Raw genomic sequence first — 19203 nt, forward strand, 5'->3', positions numbered from 1 at the left:
TCACCACGTCCCCAGCGCTCTGGATTTTTCACACACACCGATGCAATATAGCTGGGTTGACCGAAGTTTTAGGTGGGCATAGACCCACAGCCTTCAGCTGGAGTCAGGGTGTCCTCACGGCCATCAGCCTGGCTTTAACGGCATCGGCTGGTCCTCGCCCCCTCAGCCAAACCCGGGCACCTGATCCTCGTCCCCTCAGCCAAACCTGGGTGCCTGTCCCGAGTCCACCAGCCCTCCGTGGGTCGTTTCTACTGAGTCCCTGCAAACCTGCTTCAGGAACTGCCCCTCCTGCCCCATGTGTCCCAGAGCCAGCTGTTCCAAGAGGAGTTTGTTTGCTCAGCATGTTCCCAGAACACGGATTTCACAATCCAGTGATATAAATAAGGCCACAGCGCTGGGCACGAGGGTCACTTCCCCTCTGTGGTCTCCATTGCACACGCCCATTGGGGCAGTGCCAGGGGGTGCAGAGGGAGGGGTCTCAGCAATGAGAGGCCTGTCACACACCCTGCCCCCTTGGGTGCCTGCCCCATCTCCCCCACCTCCCAGCCTGTGACCGTCACACCGAGCTCAGCCTGCCTCTCTCGCTAGGGCCATCGCCTGCACTAGTGCCTGGCTACGCTGCCCCGCAACCTCTGCTGTGGGGCATGGGGTTTCCTGGGCACTGCCTGCTCCCAGCTGGACGCCCCCGTGGCAGGAGTTCAGCTGCCTGCTCTGGAGCTGGGTACACAAGGATCCCCATCCTGCTGGCCTGGCTGTGGGGTGAGTGGCCTTTTCCCTTTGCTCTGGCTTTGAGTAGCCCCGTGGGCAACCTGCTCTCCTCCATCCCCACCCATCAGGCACAGCATAGCTGTGTCCTGGGAGCCGGGACTCCTGGGTGCATTGCTGCTGGGGCCAGGAGAGTGGGGGCGATGGTTTGGGGAGGGTCTTACCAGGGTTTATCTAGCTGCATGTACGATTTTACAGCACAATAAGTTTAGCTTTTGTTTAATGTCTGTCAGTGACTCCTGGAGGTGTTTCCCAGCCACCCTGGGCTGGTTTCTTTGGGAACACGGGGCATCGGGCTGGGAGGACACGTCATACAATCCCCGTCACACGCTTACCAAGCGCCATCTTCACGCGCGTGAGGCTGTTCTCCCCTCCCCCGTTAGGAGGCTGGTCCCGACCCCCCTTCTCATTTCCAGCCTAACGTGATTCCTGGCTAGTTTATCCCCAGTAGCTCTTGTGCCAACACTGTCCTTTGGCTTCACTGGTTCCTCTCCCTCCCCGGGGTTCCCTGATGGGGTCCTACAGAGCAGTCAGCTCCCCGCTCAGCCTGCGCTGTGCCAGCCAAACCCGCCCTGCTGTGCTTGGTGCTGTGCACCACACGGCCAGGGAGAGCTTTTGCCCTGCTGTGCTCACAACCAGCCATGACACGTGCTGTCCCCAGACACAGCCCTTCTCCGGCTCTGGCCATCACTGGGGGACAAGGACACGTTACCATCCCAAATCGCAGCTCCCTCTCAGCCCCCACTGGCATTTCCAGAGGGCTGGCCAGCCGCTCTGTGGGCCCACACAGACCCGATGGCCCTGTCGCTGGGGCTGAAAGCAGAGCTCGTCGCTGAGAACGTTTGCAGATGACACAACCGGGGAGTGTAAATACGGAACGGGACAGGTCACGGATTCAGCGCAAGCTGGGCACTTTGTAAACTGGTGCAAGCAAACAATCTGTGTTTTAACAGAGATACGAGCAACTGTGCACAGCTAGGAACCAAGCCCACGGGGCTGACGAGCGGCCCGCAGCCCCCTTGGCCTGGGAGTCTCTGGCTCTGAACCTTTCCCTCGGCCCCTGTGCGGGGTGCGCGGGCTGGGCAGGGTCTGCGGAGCCCAGAGACTCTCGCAAGGCTGCAGAAAAGAGGCAGCACAGTGAGAGTGGGACCCGCGGATGTAGCCAGGAATAGTGGGGGGATGGGCCAGGCTTGGTGAGGGGCGTGGGTCATGGGGTGCTGAGGAGAGCGGGTGAGGGTTGGTGAGGGGGCATATGTCAGTGAATGGGGGCGAGGCAGTGGGGCAGGAGGGCCCGGGCCAGTCAGGAGGTGGGGTGAGGAGAGGTGAGCCAGGATCAGTGAGGCGTGTGTAGCGAGGGTTAGTGAGAGGTGTGAGGTAAAGGTCAGCGACGCGGAGGGGGAGCCAGGGTCAGTGGGGGTGGGCCGAGGGTTGGTGAGGGGCCAGGGTCCCACTGTGATATAGCAACAGGCCCAGCTGGACAGGGCCCTGCAGAGGGAGCGAACCCAACAGCAGAGACGGGGTTGCCAGGGGCTGGAGGATCAGGGCCGTGCTGTGTGGGAGCAGGAGACAGGCAGAGACCCCGCAAGGGGGAGCAAGTGGGCAGCAGGGCGGGCTGAGCTGTCCCAGAAACATCCCCCCACACGCTGCCTCGAGACCCGCCGTGCAGGGAGCTGTGACTGCCCCGGCCTTGGGGGCGTCCAGCAGCCCCTGAGCCAGGCAGATGACTGCAACTGGCTCTGCAGAGGTTTGCCTGGTCCTGTCCTGGGGAAGGGCCTGTGTTAGCCGTGTACGGCCTGGACAAAGGCAGCCCCACCTCACAGCAGGCCGGAGCTCAGAGGAGGAAGGGTTTTTCTCTTCTCGATTTCTTTCCTTTTCCATTGACTCTTGGCTACAGGGGCTGAGCACCCACTGACTGGTGAGTACTCGGCTGGGGCAGTCACCAGGCATTCATCAGCGTGGGCAATCACCAGGCATTCACCTTCCAAACCAGGCTCTGTTGGGGGGGAGATGTGAGGCTAGTGCAAAAAGAGAAAAGAGGCGGGAGGCTGCTGAGATAATTGGTATGGAGAGAGCAGGTGAGTGAGGGGAAGGGACACAGGAGATAAGTGAGTGTTACTGAGATCAGCTCTCCACTGTGCCCCCTCCCAACAGAGGTGGGAAAGCATCAAGGGAAGCCATAACCCAGTGGATGAAATATCACCTCAGCACACCCCCTTCTGGGGTGAGCAACCACAGCACCGAATTTCAGCATCCCAGAGAAGAGAGTGTGACTGCTGAAGGTGTGTTGGTTTGTATAGAACCGCAGAGACGCAGGACTGGAAGGGACCTTGGGAGAGCATCTCGTCCAGTTCTCTGCACACATGGCAGGACTAGGTATTATCGAAACCTTTCCTGACAAGCGTTTCTCTAACCCACTCTAAAAAGTCTTCAGTGAGGGAGATTCCTCAACCACGCTAGCTCCCTAGGCAATTTATTCCTGTGTTGAATTGAATTTCATCCTGTTTACTTCAGACCGTTACTCCCGTTAGCCCAGATCATTTTGACTTTTAATCTTGTCCTCCAAAGCACAAAGCACTGCAACATGTACATTCAGAGTCAATCATTCAGTATGTTTCCCATGCAGGTATCAGCTAGAGTGTGACGATTGCTTTAGCATGTTTTAAAATCTTTCAGCTGCTTAGTGCACCCTTAAACTTGCTAACAAATTCTCACCCCTTGCCAGGTTGTTCCAGGCAGAGAGAAATCTGTTGTGTTTGTGTTGGCTTTTTGTGTGTGCTCTTCTTTACATGTCAGATGTGGATAAAAGCACAACCCCAGATAGCCCCGCCCATGTTACTGATTGGAAAGCTGTCCAGTAGCCAGGCAGGAGCGCTGCAGCTCACAGACGCCGACATGTGGACAGCAGCTGGGGAGGGGGTGATGTGTGGTGAGGGGACAAGGTGATCTGGAAGCCCCTTTGCCATAGTCTACAGTGTTCAGGTTCGGCCTTCGGGATGCAGGAGCAGCTGTGAGGTCCCTCAAGAGGGAGGATAGCTGGTAACAGGGCAGTAGCCCAATCCCAGAGTGTTCTCGGGGCCCCGTAGGCAAGGCCCTGCTGGTGTAGCCTCTCTAGGTAAATTGGGGCAAGAAATCTCCTGGAGTTACTAGTGTCAACTCCGCTTCCCCAGCCTGCTTCTCTGTGTAGCGGATAGTGAGGGGTGGGCTGCTTCCTGTCCCCCCAAGATAACTTAGGGTGGGGTAGGTCCCATTTTGCAATACCCCGCCCCTAGTGCCATTACAGTATGTCAGTGTAGCCCAGGGGTGTCCAGCCTAAACCTGAGAAGGAGCCAGAATGTACCAGCGCCCATTGCCAAAGAGCTACAGTTCTATGTCACCAGCCCTGATCAGCTCCCCAAACAGCTCTCACCACATCCCGCCCACTGGCAGCCCCACCGGTCAGCGCCTCCTTCTCCTTTTCCTCCTGCCCACTGGGATCCGCTCTCGCTCAGTGGGAGACACTGGAGGGGAGAAGCGTGGGTGTGACAGGCTCAGTCGGAAGTGGCAGGATCCTGGGGGGAAAGGGCCTAGGGCAGAGCTGGGGTTGAACAGCGAGCACCCTCCGGCTCAGTGGAAAGTTGGCACCTGTAGCTCCAGCCCTGGATTTGGTACCTATGCAAGGAGCCTCATATTAACTTCTGAAAAGCCGCATGTGGCTCTGGAGGTTTAACTTTTTTATCTTATTTGGCATCTTTGTGTCTGGTCCCTTTCCTTTGGAGAGCAATTCTTTTCCAAAGTTGGACTGGTTGATTTAGTTGGGTCGGTCCTGCTCTGGGCAGGGGGTTAGACTCGATGACTCCTGAGGTCTTGTCCAGCCCTAGGATTCTAGGATTCTGAATTGTCTTCCCATCAGGAGCTGTGCTGGACTGTTTTCAGCAGCTGCTATGGGTGTGGCTCTGTAACTGAGAAGAGCAAGGAATGGATCTTCCTGCTATCGGGTTTTCTTGGCTCCCTATACAGCTCCTTCAGCCTCTCCATTTGCTTGGGGTAATGTGGGGAGCTTGGGATAACAGTTTGTTCGGAATGACAAATGCTGCTGCAGTGAACTGTGGTCCATTGTCTGTCACTGGTTGCTCTGGAATACCAAGTGAGCAAAAATGCACTTCAGTGTCTTGATAACACCGCAATGTGCCTTTCAATTACATTGTCTCTATACACCCGGAAAAATAATCCATGGTGACCAGGTAATGAAGGACTCTGAATTTCCCTAAATCTGCAGCTAGTCTCTTCAAGGTCTCTCTGGTGGGAACGTTTGTGCGCTATATAGTTCAGTATTGTCTCTTATGTTGAGTTGTACTGGATCCCCTTTCAAAAGCCCAGGGTCCTAAGAACATAAGAATGGCCATACTAGAGCAGAGCAATGCTCCTTCTAGCCCTGTATCCATTCTGTTTTCCATTGGAGTCAATGCCAGGTGCTTCAGAGGGAATGAACAGATCAGGCAATCATCAAGTGATCCATCCCCTGTTATCCACTCCCAGCTTCTGGCAAAAAGAGTCTAGGGACACTTCAGAGCATGGTGTTACATCCCTTCCCATCCTAGCTCATAGACCCGTCCTCTATGAATTTCTCTAGTTCTTTTTTGAACCCTGTTATAGTTTTGGTCTTTACAATATCACCTAGTAAGGAGTTCCATAGGCTAAGACTAGAGCTTTGCATTGAGAGTGAATGTGATCAAAGAACCACAGACAACCAGCGACCTTCTGAGCTGCAGTGTGGCAGCCAAGATGGGCCTGGTGAGAAAGGCAGAAGAACTTGCTGGAAGATTTTTTGATATAACACTTATTTCTGTGGTGAACTCGCACAGGCAGGTCAGATAAGTCCAGGGCTAGTTACAGCTGTTTTAGGTGACTTCTACTCTGGGAGGGACTGGAGGGCTACATCTAGGCTGCAGCACTTTTCCGGGATACCGGCGTATCCCGGAAATCAATGCCATGTCCAAGGAGCGTCTGCTTTTTCAGAAAAAAATTCAAAAAAGCAGACGTGCTCTTTTGCCATCCCTGTAAACCTCGTTTTACGCGGAAGAGGGATGTGTCAAAAGAGGACTTTTTTTCCAAAATATGGCACCATGTAGACATGCCAAATTTTGGAAAAGCCTCTTTTAACAGTAAAGCGGAAAAAGATACACAATTTGCGTACTGCAAATGGTGTTTCTTTTTCCGATTTATCTTTGCAGTGTAGACCTAGCAAAGTGTAGATTTTAAGTCCCATCTGAAATGCCAGAGACATCAGCTCTGGAGTCAATTTTATAGAGAATTGTCTTGCCATTAGCATTCAGTTTCATTCTCCAGACATGCTCTCTGTGATCACAGGTGACGGATCCCACAAACAATGGCTCTTGGTTGTTTGCGATGAGTCAGATCCCTACCTGCTCTGGTGCTGTACACAGCTGCAAAATGCCCATAATTCATGTAAATATTATACCATGTGCCTCTGGCTGGACAGGCTGAATTTTTCCCTTCTGCATATAGGCTGGGATTTGTCCCTCTTAATCTGAGTGGTCTCTCTCCTGGTCTCAGGGGGGGTCTTACCCCAATACGTTCTAACACACAAGTGTCTGTTTATGGCTTCTGTCATGGTCATGAGGGATGACCAGCAGCCTGGGAACTAAGGAGTTAACTATGTCCCTATACCTAGCCAGGTAGCATTCAGCCAATAGAAATGCAGGTAGGGATTTCAAACTGAGACAAAGGGATTTTGGGGGTTTCCCTCCTTTGTCTCTGGGCCGGTTTGCTCTAGAATACTGAGGGAGACAGAAGACATGTCTCTCTCCAAGAAAAAGACTCTTCAGAATGTGTCAGAAGGGTAAAGTTTAGATAAATCTGGGTATGTCTACGCTACAGCACTATTTCGAATTCACTTATTTCGAATTAGTTAATTCGAATTATGCTCATTCGAAATAACACATCTAGACAAAAAAACTAATTCGAAATAGAATTTTTCTAAATAGCACGTCCACACTGAGTGGACCCTGAATTGAAGGTAAGGCTGGCCGGAACCAGTGCCAGCAGGGCATCAGGGTCGGACTTAGTGTATGGGGCTGTTGCCTCAGGCTAGCCGAGGTCTGTGATTAAAGGGACCTGACTCCCATCCTGGACAGACAGTTCTCAGGTTTCTCCGCTTGCTGGTCCACCTCTCTAAGTGCTCTGCTTGCCCTCACTCGGGACACCACGGCACGCTGCAACATGGAACCAGACCTGCCCCCGGGGACTCTGCTGCGTCTCGTGGACACGTTGCTGGCAGCCTGGCTGCACTGTCTGCAGGCTGCCATCCGGGAGGACCATCGAGGGGATGTCAGGATCCAGGGGGCCCTGCGGAAGCGCTTCCACCCTGAGGAGCGCTAACAGTCTCCCCGGTCTGCCCCACCGGGGGCTTGTGCCCCACTCCTCCCTCTCATCCTTCCACTTACCCTTCCCTAGCCCCCCCTTCCTGATGTCAAATAAAAGACACGTATTTTCAAAAATAACAACTCCCTTTATTTAACACAACTGGGGAGGGGAAATGAAACTCTGGGGAGACGGAGGCGGGAGAGGGCAGGAAGAGGGTGGGAGAGGGGAGGGGGAAAACTGGGAGGAGGGAGCTGGAAGGGGGAAGAAGGGGAAGGAGAAGCTCAGGGCTCAGGGGTGGGGGTCTCGCCGGGCCAACCGCCTCCCAGCATGGCGGGGGAGGAGGCCTCGGCGTCCCCGGGGAGATGGGGAGGAGGGTGCAGAGGTTGAGGTGGGGGGGTGGACATTGAGGATGAGGGTGTGGAGGTTGAGGAGGAAGAGGTGGGAGGGGGGCAGGAGTGGGAGGAGGAACCGTAGCGGGGGGGGGCAGCAGGTGCAGGACCGGCGCGGAGCAGCATGCTCTGCAGCAGGGCCTGCAGGTTAGCGTTTATGGCTCGGTCCTCAGCCAGCTGCTCCCGGCGGAGCTGCAGGTCTTCCCGCGTCCAGGCCTCAATGGTGTGGTGCAGGGCTCTCAGGACCCCCAGGTGCTGGTCCCAGTACTCCTGCCAGGTGTGGGAGCGCCCTGCACAAGCAGCTGGTGCAGCTGTAGAGAAAGAAGAGAAGTGGTCAGTTCTCCCTGGGGACGCAGTGGACGATGCCCAGCCCGCCCCTGCGACGGGAGGGCACCCGTGCCCTGCACTGTCAGAACCGATGTGCTTGCACAGAGGCCATGGTCAGGATGTCTGGCTCTCCCCGGGATTGGGAGCTGCCCCAAGACTGCACCCATGCCCCTGTGCCGTGTATAGTGTGGCTGGGGCGGGGGGGGGGAGATGTCCCCTGACTCTGTGTAGAAGGGGCCTGTGAAGGGAGAGCATCCTGCAGGGTCCCGCCCCGGGGTCGGGAACGTGTCAGGTCTCTTCACACACGCATGTGCCTATTGGGCCACGGCCCCTGGGTGGCAGGGCATGTGCTCGCATGTGCACAGGTGGCTGCGTGATCTGTGGGAGGCATGGCCCACGCGCACGGTCCCTGGTCTCCCTCCCGCCTCCCCCCCCGGGCAGGGGACAGTGCTGGCACTTACCTGGTATGGCCTCCCTGGACGACCCTGCCGACTCCAGTGCCGGGACAGCTGGTGGTGGCCCCTCTGCTGTGCCCAGGTCGGGGCCCTCTGGCCCCAGGTCGCTGTCTCCCAGGCTGGCACAGACCGCCCCGCCCCCCAGGAGTCGGTCGAGGGCGGGGAAGTAGGGGCAGGTGGCAGCCCCTGCGGCGCCGCCCCTGGTGGCCCTGGCGTACACCTGCCGCAGCTGTTTGACCTTCACGTGCACCTGCTCCGGGGTGCGCCTGTGGCCTTTCCTGGCCATGGCGGCCGCTATGCGCCTGTAGACGGCCGCGTTCCTCCGCCTAGAGCGGAGACCATGGAGGTTGGGGGGCTGCCCCCAAACCTCAATGAGGTCCATGACCTCCACACTAGTCCAGCAGGGTGCGCGCTGTCTAAGGCCCCTGGCTGGCTCCTGGGCAGGGGAGAGCTGGCTGCTCCAGGCTGCCATTGTGTGGCCACTGGCTGAGGGTCTGCAGCTGCTGGCAGGCCTGGCTCTCGCACGTGCCCAGTGGCAAGTCTACCCCTGTAAGGGCCCCAGGGCTGGGGAGGGGAGAGGAGTTTTCCTGGTTTGGCCCTTTAAGGCGCTCCAGGGCAGTGGTGGATTCTCCGCGTGTCGATGGGTCTAGTGCAGGCCCAGAGGCCTCGCTGGGATGCGCTAGGGCAAAATCCAGGGCCGGGACCGGACAGGAACCCGTGAGAGGCAGCGGGGCGGGTGGGAGGCTCTAACTCTTGCTCCTGGGCCAGGAAGTCCAGTGCTGGGTGACACCAAGGCCACGTCTGCACGGCAGGCATTTTGCACAAGAACAAGTGTTCCTGAGCAGCAGCTTGTGGCGCGTCTACACTCTATGTGTGTTCTTGCGCAAGTAAATTTGCAGTAAAGCATCAGAGAACAGGGCTTCTTGCACAAGAGTTATTCCTCTCCCCACGATGACTAAGCCCCCTTTGTGCAAGAGCTGTTGTGCAAGAAGGCAGCGTGGACGGGCACCAGGGGCTTCTTCAGCAAGACACTTTTCTGGCTAAAATGGCCAGCAGAGCTTTCTTGTGCAAGAGAGCGTTCACACTGCCATGGACGCTCTTGTGCAAAAGCCCATGGCAGGGTGGAGGCGCTCTTGCACGAGACCTTTGGCGCAAGAACTCCGGCGTGAAACAGTTCTCGTGCAAGAAGCCTGCAGTGTAGGGCAGGGAGCAGCCTATGGGGCTACTGGAGCCGCTGGCTGCAGGGTGCCCAGTGAGGGAGGGGGAGGGACCCCTAGGAATGGCTCCAACTTCCCAATGGCCAGAGGCAGGACATTTGCCTGGCAGGGTGAGGTGGGGGGGCAGTGACCTCACAGGGGCTTTGGGCAGCCCTCAGCACATAAGGCTGTTGGGATTTTGTGGTTCCCAGAGAGTCAGGAGCTGGGCAGAATCAAGGGTCTTCAATTCAATTCAATACTTTATTCAATGTGCACAAAGGGAAAGCCCCTGGCACTAAAATCAGCCAGAGCCCCTCCCCTTGCTGTTCTATAGCACATGGTTACAGGTTACATAACACAAACTTCTAAACCAATCCGATTCAACCTTTCCGTATATGGCTTTGTTTGTCACATGCTTGTGCTTCTCCACCCCACATGTTGAGTTCACCCCCCTCCCCCTGGCCTTTTCCAGGCTGTTGCTAGGGTGGAGCCACAGCATGCGTCTTTCTGCACAGCTACTTTCCAAAGCACGTTCTGTTTAAAATGAACACATGCAAACCCTTCAAGGCAAAGGGCAGGTGGGGAGGTGGTGACCTCACAGAGGGACCCACATCTCAGGCTGATAAAGGGGGGGGCGGGCCCAGGGGACTTTGGAGACCCCCGGTTGCTTTAGCTCTGGTGCGTCTCCTCCTCACGGTTCCTTCGCGTTCTGTGAGTTCCACATCCCGACACCTTTGTGACGAAGGTAAGAGCCCCCAGGGGTTGGATCCCGCCCGGGGCCGGCTGGGTTCCAGGCAGGCCCAGCCCTCGGTCAAGGGCCAGAAGGTGATTCCTCACCTGGGCTGCGTCCTTAGCGCCACTGGGGCTTTCTCCTGGTTGGTTTCCCTTTTCCTCCATCCCCCCACATTTCTGCTCTGTTCTTGCCTCTCCTGTGACCTCCCCTTGCTGCCTCCCCCAGCTTGTGACCCAACAGACTAGCTGAAGGACGGGGGGTGGTTTGCAGGAGCCGTGGGGTGGGGGATGCAGCCCCCATTGTGGGGACTGGGGAGGTGGGGCTGTAACAGGTCTATGCCGGTGTCTTTGGGGAGAACGCTCCACCCTCCACACCTTAGACTATCCCCTGATTGGCCGAGCAGGGGCTGTTGATGGGCAGGAGACTCAGGTCCTTGCAGTGCCTGTGCAAGACCGAGCCAATAAGCAAGGGGCCATTTGGGGGCTGGGGGCAGTCGCTCTGGGGAGCTGGAACCCCTGGATTTCGCTCTTCAGGCTGCGCCCCAAGCTCCCCTTTGCTCCCCTCATTTGCAGCATGGCCAAACGCATCAGGCTGTGGTTCAGGAAAGCCTTGAAGATGGCCCCAGGGCCGGTGGGGAGCAGCTCCTCCGTCCCCGCGGGCGGGGAAGCTGAATCCCACCAGCTCGGGGCGACTCGCCCACCGGCCAGGCCCCCCCGGACCTGGCTCCAGAGGCGGCTGGGCAGGCGGGACCCAGCCCAGCGGGGGAGCCAGGTAGGGTGGCTCCTGGACCTCCTCTGTGGAGAGAAACACCTGCCCCAGGAGCCCAGCCCCCATTACCACCAGGGGGCATCGCCCTGCCCGGCCCCCGGGGACCTGCCAGTCTCCGGGAGCCCCCAGCCCGTCGCTCCCCGCACCAGCCCCTGCAGCTGTGGGTCCAGCTCAGTCAGCAGCAGCGCCTGGGCCTCCAGCTGCAGCCGGGCCACCTCCCGCAGCCGCTCAGACCCAGGTGAGGGGCTGTGAACACGCTGGGCCCAGGGGCTCACCCAGTACCCGGGGGGGGGGGCAGCCCCAGTGTCTGCCCTGCAGCCAGGGCAATGGATGGAGGCGGGGGCTGCTTGGCTCTCTTGTTCCTGGTGGGGGCTCTGCTGAGGGCGTTGGCAGATGTGAGGGTGGAAGGGGGATGGGTCCCTGCGAGGGGCGTGTGGGGCCCAACCTGCCCTGGGTCCCTGACATGGGGGCACGTGACCCCTGCTGGCCGCTGGAGTCACCCTGGTCCCTTCCCTCCCGCACAGAGCCCCCCTGCGCCTCGGCGGAGCTCTGCCAGGAGCGGATGGACTCCCGGGTGGAGGAAGGGGCCATCTACGACATCGAAGAGCAGCTCCACACCCGGGACACGGTAGGAACCTTCTCCACACGGGGGGGACCCGAGATTGTCCGGCCCCTTCCCAGCACGTTCCCCCCCCCTCCGGGAGGGGCTTGTCCCTGGGGATCCCCCTGGGGCCCCTTCTCCTGCATGGCCTGGGCCCCCCAAGCTGGGGGCTCTTGTCATGCACCAGCTGGGCCCCCACAAGCCTGAGGCAGCAGTTGGGGGGGGAGTGTGGGTGCTTGGACAACCGGCAGCTCCCACCTCCACTCCTGGGAGACCTGAGCCCTGCAGCTGTCAGTGGGGGGCAGGCAGGCCCCAGGCTCACAGACTCTCTCTGGGGTGCAGAGCCCAGCCGCCCTGCAGCGGTTCCTTATGGCCGTCACCCCCGCCTGCCTCGCCGCCCTCCAAAGGGGCGAGGACACCCTGGCGCCGCGCTGCTGCAAGGACACCATGGTGGCCAGGCTCGTGGTGAGGGAGTCGCGGCGGCCGGGAGGAGGGGAGGGGATACGTGGGGTGGACAGGGGTCTGCCTGGGCCATGGCGGCGGGTGGGGGTGCTGGAAACGGGATGGGTGGAGCCAGAAGGGCTGGAGGTGGACATGGGGAGGGTGGGTGGGGATGCTGGAGGAGGGAGGGACACAGAAATGGGGCAGGTCTGGGGTGCCGGACAGGAAGGGGGATTCGGGACAGGGAGGGGTCTCCCCGGGCCATGGGGGGCTGGAAGGGAGCCGAGCGGGCTGCTGGGGATGCGCCTGGAGAGCAGGGATGAGGAGGTTCAGAGGCTGGTCACCAGGGCAGTGAGGGGCAGGAGACGGCCTGGGGACAAGGATTGAGCTGGTCCCGGTTTGGGAGGGGGGTGCTGGGAGGGGCCCTGTGCCGGGCAGGGGGGCTACAGGGCAGCGGGAGGCAGTGGGGTTGGATCCTGCTGGGTGGGGGCGCTGGCCGCGTGAGCGTCTCTTGGGGGCCCCAGCCTCACACGCCCCTTTGTCTCCTTGGGTCTCCCAGGAGATCATGGAGGACTCGCCCCCCCGCTGGTCTTGGCCGACTGCCTCAACGCCGCCTGCAGCCTCAGGTACCGACCCCCCCCCCCGCCGACTCCCCCCAGAGCAGATCCCCTGGCCAGGGAGTGGGAAAGTCTCTGTCTCCTGCTGCTCAATTAACAATCTCTGCCCCTCTCTCCTGCCAGCACCTTGCAGCCTCCCCTGCGGGCCCAGCTCCTGAGCCCCCTGCTGACGGCGGCCGTGGGACAGACAGTGTCTGGGGACTGGCAGCAGGAGCCCATCCACACTCAGGTACGTCCCTCCGGGCCCTGCTCCCGGGCTGGGCTGGAGCTCCAGAGAGGAGGGGGGGGGGCAGAGGGCGGGAAGAAGCTGCAGGTTTGGATCCTTCCCTCCAGGGTTCCCGTTGCTCTCCCGGGGGGCCCGTCCCTTCCATGCCCAGCCTGGGCTCCTCCCTGCTCTGCGAGGCGGCTCAGACCCTGCTCAAGGCTGCACCCCGGAGCCAGCGGGTGGCCTGGATCCCCCAACCCCCCTCTGACCCAGGGCTCCCCCTTGTCTTGCAGCAGTTCATCCGGGCCCTTCCCTACGACCTCCAGGCCCTACTGGCGAGCCTCCTCGCCGAGTCCCCAGACACCGCCCGGCTGCAGCTCATAATGGAGGTGAGCCCCGTGCGGGGGACGGGGCCATTGTCCCTGCTTCCTCGGGGGGGGCCGAGAGAGGAGCAGTGTCAGTGGCTGGGGGGGGCACAGTCCGAGAGGAGCCCCAGGCTCTGCCCAGAACCGGCACCTCCCTACGGGTCCTGACCTGCCTCTTTCCCCCCCAGCACCTGAGCCCGTGGCTGGAGTCCCGCCTGCCCCAGGAGCGAGCCAGGGCCCTTGGCAGCACCACGGCCCTGCTGGGAGTCGCCACCACCCTCCCGGGGTTTGACGTAAGTGACCTCGGAGCCGGGGGTCTGGGGCTGCAGGGCGCGGGGCTGGGAGTGTCCCCGGGAGGCAGAGGCAGGGCCGGGAATGGGCCGGGAATGGGCCGCGTTCTCCTTTCCCCGGGGAGGGGCGACCCTGGGCCCTTCAGGGGGGCTCTTGAGGGACTGGGCCCCAGACTGGGGAGTGGCCGTCAGTGGATCCCCTTGTTCCACCCCCGGAGTGACCCTTCAGTCGGGGCCATTGCTCAGGGTTGTCTCCTCGCAAGGCCGGCCCCGCCCCGCCCCGGGAGGTGTCTCTGTCCGTCCCCCGAGCTCAGAACCGCCTCGGCGGCCGTTTGCATGGGACGTGCAGCCCCAGGATGCTGAGGGACCCCCCCTCTTCTCTCCCCTCAGAACTCCGCCGACTGGCCGAGGATGGGTCACCACGTGGCCCAGCTGGGCCTTTTTATTTCGGACCCATCCGAAGACGTCAGCCGGCTGGCCCGGGAGGGGGTGCACAGCCTGTATCAACTCCTCCTGCACCACAGGGGTAAGGAACCCAGCCGGGACCTGGGCCCCAGGGACACCCTGAGGGTGCCGGCGGCGGGGGGAGGGGACCCAGCCCTTTTCCCCCAGACTGGCCCAAGGGGGGATGCGTCCCTCTGTGTTCCCCTTCTGCCCCCTGTGCCCCTCCATTTGCCCAGGGATGCCTGCAGGGACCCGTGGGAGGGGAAGGGCTCAGACCTGCCAGCAGAATGACCCTGTTGTGTCTCTTGCAGGCCTCAACATCCACCAGGCAGAGGACCTGTGGTGCAGACACTACTACAAAGAAAGATGGGTCCTGGCTCACAGCAACAGCGTGCGGGTGGGAGAGGTAAGGACGCGCTGCCAGGGCAGGGCAGGGCTCGGGGGTGGGGCTGGCTGGGGCCCTCGTGGGGGTAGGAGGGTCTTGGGGGCAGGAGGAAGCTGTGACCTGGGGCAGGGGTTGGGGTGCCGGGTGAGGAGAGCGTCTGGGTGCAGGGTCTGGAAGGGAGTTTGGGGGAGGAGGAAGCTGTTTTAGCCCCAGGAGTTGGGGCCGGGCTCTGGGCCGTCAGCTGAAACCTCCTGTGCTCTTGATTCCAGGTCTTTGGGCAGCTCTTCACAGCAGAGCAGGAGAATTGCTTTTTGGACAAGGCTCTGCTCGCTGCCCGCTCCCCCCTGCGGCGCCCCAGCCAGGCCGGGCTGGTCCTGGCCCACGCCCTGCATGGGCAGGCCCATCAGCTCCTGGAATACATGGTGAGCAGCCGGAGCAGATCAGGAGAGTGGGGCAGGGCCAGGGTCTCCTTCCCATCCCCTCAGGGAGTCCCCCGCCCCTTTCCTCAGGCTGCCCCCACCCCACGTCCCTGCTGGCAGAATCCCTCCTGCCCCTGCGAGCGTCCCTGGGGGTGGGGGAGGCTCTGAACACAGAAACTGTCCTAGGAGGCGGGAGGGGGCCGAGGTGTCAGGAGCTCTGGGGGGGGGGGGGTCAGGAGCTCACCCTGCGGGCCTGACGGGGGGTGACCAGAGAGCAGGGGGAGGAGGGTGGAAATGCTGGGGGGCCAGTTCCCCTGAGTCCCCAGGGATGAATGTGACGGATTCTGCTTCCCTTGCAGCAGGAAGACACCCAATGAGAGCAGCAAGAGCTGAGGAGCCAGCAGCTGCGTCCCCCTCCCCCCAACCCTCCCAATTGTATTGAATTGTATTTACATTCTCATTAAACAATGTTTCAAAAAACATTTGGATCAGGCTTGGTCAATAATTTGTAATGGGGGGGCCATTTTGGCAACTGATCAAGGGCCACATTTCTACCGAGGGCTTTGGGGTCTGGGACGGGGTGGTTGGGTGCAGAAGGGAGCTTAGGGGAGGAGCCTGCGTGCAGGGAGGGGGGGTATGATCTGGGGCGGTGGATAGGGGTGCAGGGTCCAGGATGGGGTATGGGCGCAGGAGAGGACTCTGGCCTGGGGGAGGGGCTCTAGAGGGGTGCAGGGTCAGGGAGGGAGCTGTGACCTGGGTGAAGGGGGAGCAGAAGGTTTGGGGGAGGGGGTGCGGGTGCCAGAGAGGAGTCTGGCCTGGGGGAGGGGTGTCGGGGGGGTGCAGGGTCAGAGAGGGAGCTGTGACCTGGGTGAAGGGGGAGCAGAGGGTTTGGGGGAGGGGGTGCGGGTGCCAGAGAGGAGTCTGGCCTGGGGGAGGGGTGTCGGGGGGTGCAGGGTCAGGGAGGGAGCTGTGATCTGAGGGAATGGGGGATGCAGGTTCAGGTGGTCGCCTGGGACAGGCAGTCGGGGAGGGGACGTGGGCGCCAGGGGCAGGCTCTGGCTGCGGAGGTGACTACCTAGGCAGCTGCGTATGGGGGAGCCCGACTGTCACCTGAGGGGATGGGGGAGCTCAATTTTCAACTGTGGGGAATGGAGGAAATACTGTGGAGTGGAGGGAGCGAGATGGGGGGGGGCTGAATTGTTCCCGGAGGGGAGATCTCCCTGGCTTGGGGGGGGTGGCGTTTCCAGCAAAGCCCTCACATAAGAGGGGGACAGACGGGGGGAGGGAGAGGACGGGGATGGGCAGGGCAGGTGGAAATGGGGAGGGGCAGGAGAAGGGAAGGGGGAGGAGATGGAGGAGAGCAGGGGATAGGAGTGGGGGCGGGGATGAGGAGCAGGACAGAGGCAGGGCAGTGGTGGTGATGGCTGAGCGATGAGAACAGCTCGCAGGGAGCTTAAAGCCAGCAGATGCTTTTCGGCAGAGTTGCCATTTGCCCTGGCGGCTTTGCCAGAATAGCTGTGCCAGCGAGGGGGGGGGCGGGGGGGGGGGCTTTTGCCACACACCCAAGCCAAACCAGCTGTGGTGGCAAAGCCTTGTGATGTAACCTAAGCCCTTGGCAAGGTCGGGATCAACCTGCTCTGACAATTTCTCGGACCGGCGGGATGAGAAACAAGGATCGTGCAGGGAGATGGGGATGACTAGGAAGCGAATCCAGGTGTGGGGGGAATATCCTGGGTTGGAGGGTCAGTCGATACCCCCGCCTGCCACTGTCTGCCGGGGCTCTGCCCGCAAGATGGAACCAACAGCTGAGTTTGCTTTTCTGCCCCGTCGTGGGCACAAAAGGCCCAGAGCAGCCTCCTGCTATCTTGGAGGAAAGGGGCCAAAGTTCAGGAAGCAGGTGCCAGGCTGGGCTGGAATCCGCGAGCTCTGCTTTTGCTTTGCCCTTCCTGGAAGCTGGGCTGCAGGTGAGTGGCGGTTTCATCTCTGCTCTTGGGGTGTTTCTTGTGGGTTCCGAGTGTGGATCTGAGAGGGGCTGCGCAGGGGCAGTGTCATGAACGAGCTGTAAGCGTTACAGCCCCTTCTGCGCAGGCTGGCTCCAGCCTCCCGTCTGTCTCCAAGCCCTGGGGGAGAGGCGGGAGGCCAGCAGCATGGCCTAGTGGAGGGGGCAGGGGGTTGGGCGTAAGAACTCCCGGGTTCTAATCTAATGCCACCTAGTGACTAAGGCACAGAGTTGTGTGTTAGACCCTTGCTCCTCAATTCTGCGCTCACTCTCGCGCTGGTGACCTTGGAGAGGCCTTTCAGGTCTCCCTTTCCCTGTCCATCAAAGGCAGGCAAGTGCGATGTAATGCCCTGGAGCAAGTGCTTTGGGACGTGTCGCACAAGTGTGCCTGGCTCACAAGCGTGTCAGCACAGGTGTGTAAAAGCGTGACGAGGGCTTTGAGATCGATGCCGAAGGCGTGTGAGGCTGTAGCTGGCCAAGTGACAGGGAAATGAAAGGTCAGAGTTCGGTCAGTTAGATTTTATGGTAATACACTGAGACGAAGCACTTTGGGCGTATATACGATAATGTCTTTCCAAGTGCGTTAGTTCAAGCCGTGTCCTAGGAGCCAAGAGGTGAGACAAACATGCTTGGTCCTGTCTCGGTGCAGGGGTGGACTAGATCAGTGCTTCTCGACCAGTGGTACGAGTCCCCTTAAAGGTACTCAAGAGATGTCTGGGGGACACGTCAACACAACTGAAATTTGGAGAAAACTGAATTTTAGTTTTCAGTTTGACAGCGCTTTATTCTTTTTGTACCTTTTACACCCAAAAATGCCATCGCCCGCCCGGCTACGATGGGGGTACTTACACATTTTTTTTTAAAGGGGGTACATTATAAAAAAAGTTTGCGAAACACTGGACCTATCATGGTCCCTTCCACTCAGACTTTTCTATGATTCTGTGACAGGGGTGGGCGATAATTTTCAGAAGGGGGCCACTTAATGGATTTTGGTATGGGGTCATAGGCCGGCTCCACCCACAGAAGGGGCGGAGCCTGAGGCAGAAAGGACTAGCCCACCCTCAGAGTTCTCCGTGGCTGAGGCTTTCAATTAAAAGCACAGAAAAGAGCTCACAGATTTGCCACTACTGGCAGCTGTCCAGCGTGGCTACAGCTTTTTAAAGGGCTCGTGGCTCCTGCCCCTGCTGTAACCATGAGCCGTGAATCATTTAAAATTGGATCCTGCTGCCTGAGTCCCCACTTAGAATTCGGCGGCATGGGCAGCAGGATCTAAACAGAAAGCGGCCAGATCACAGTGTTAGGTGGGTTGCATCTTACCCAGCCCTGTTCTCTGAGCTGGTTTCGAAACCTCTGTGTCCTCCTTATGGTCTGACAGCTGCAGATTTACTGCCTGTCTCTCCTCTCGTGGCCCAGCCTAGCCGCAGCTAATGGACTAACTCAGGTTAGCATCACCTGCCCTGTCTTGGTGACTCTTCACAGCTGAACGGCCTATAAGGCATCGTGCTGGTCTTCTTATCTCTTGGTGACTCCTCTGCGTTCTGTTTATTTCTTTCTCCCTAGCTGGCCGATCAAGTCAAGCCCTGTCAGTGCGTGAAGGCCCCAGGAATTACGAGTGCGATGGTCTCCCATGCCCAAGGTAATCGGCTGGCTAGTAATGGATGGACTGCTTGGTTATCAGGTTAGGCTGCACAAGCCAGGTCTATGGGACCCTATGGCCAGCTGGCACCTGGTTCACAGCTGTACTAATCTGAAAATGGCTGGAGGACACCACCATCATTAGGCTCCAGAGTCAACAGCACTTGCTCCTCTTGGAGCTACTTGTCCATGGCAGGCAGCACAGCTTAGCAGCTCATTGGGACGTCTCCTTTCTGTTGTGAGATCTGGGCACTTTAGAATGGCTGTAGCTATTGAAAGCAAAGGTGCACAGCTATAGGCATGGGGGTTTCCAGCTTTATTCACCTAGGTGGCTGATTCCAGGAAGCAAGGGTGTGTGTGTATGGGGGTGGGGGGGGGGGAGTCCTGTACAGAGGGTTCCCTGGCCCCTCTGCTTCCATGGCTGTGCAACTGCCACCAGGTGGATTAGAACCTGGGACTTTTGGAGCTTAGGGCAGGAGCTGCTACAGCTTGAGTTATAAGCCGCTCAGCATAGGCTGAAGAGCTCCCTTGTAATAATTGCTTGCTGGAAGTGGTCTCAGTGCCACTCCATAGGATAGTGACCCACAGCAGGCCTGCTCCCAGCATGCGGATCTGCTTTCTGGGTGGCGTCTACAACTCTGTGGCTGCAGCCCTGCTCCCAGGACTGGATCTGCTCTCTGCCCATTGGCGTGCGCAGCACATTTCATTAGGGTGTGCACCCAAAGAATGTTTTTAAATGTACTCTTTGACCCCCATTAGCCACGCCTCTGGAGGTAACACTTTCAGGGCAATATGGACACATGACC

General features: G+C 59.5%; 2 protein-coding genes across 2 annotated transcripts in view; one reads left to right on the forward strand and one right to left on the reverse strand.

Moving 5' to 3' along the window:
* The first annotated feature begins 315 nt into the window (after positions 1-315).
* The window catches only part of LOC142823356 (uncharacterized), a 192327-nt gene continuing 173439 nt past the window's right edge, over positions 316-19203 (forward strand). The window contains exons 1-3 of the mRNA XM_089770408.1: positions 316-759; positions 11521-11624; positions 11940-12062. Coding sequence (XP_089626534.1) covers positions 645-759; positions 11521-11624; positions 11940-12062 — 342 coding nt within the window. The 5' untranslated portion in view covers positions 316-644. The remainder of the gene's footprint in view (positions 760-11520; positions 11625-11939; positions 12063-19203) is intronic.
* LOC149523251 (uncharacterized) lies at positions 7216-8682 on the reverse strand. The gene is made up of 2 exons (XM_089770018.1): positions 8306-8682; positions 7216-7828 (listed from the first exon to the last, which is right to left on the reverse strand). Exons 1-2 carry the CDS (start codon positions 8679-8681, stop codon positions 7410-7412), a joined length of 795 nt encoding a protein of 264 aa, XP_089626144.1. The 5' UTR covers position 8682; the 3' UTR covers positions 7216-7409.

The sequence above is a fragment of the Pelodiscus sinensis genome, chromosome 18 (genome assembly GCF_052426305.1).
Source record: "Pelodiscus sinensis isolate ZL-2025 chromosome 18, ASM5242630v1, whole genome shotgun sequence".
Classification (NCBI taxonomy): Eukaryota; Metazoa; Chordata; order Testudines; family Trionychidae; genus Pelodiscus; species Pelodiscus sinensis.

What these genes read in the sequence shown, in the direction of transcription:
- LOC149523251 (XM_089770018.1), bottom strand. Translation starts at nt 8,681, where the DNA reads ATGGACCTCATTGAGGTTTGGGGGCAGCCCCCCAACCTCCATGGTCTC. An exon ending in GTCCAGGGAGGCCATACCAG is followed by an intron (nt 7,829 to 8,305) that starts GTAAGTGCCAGC and finishes CTTTCTCTACAG; the next exon opens with CTGCACCAGCTGCTTGTGCA.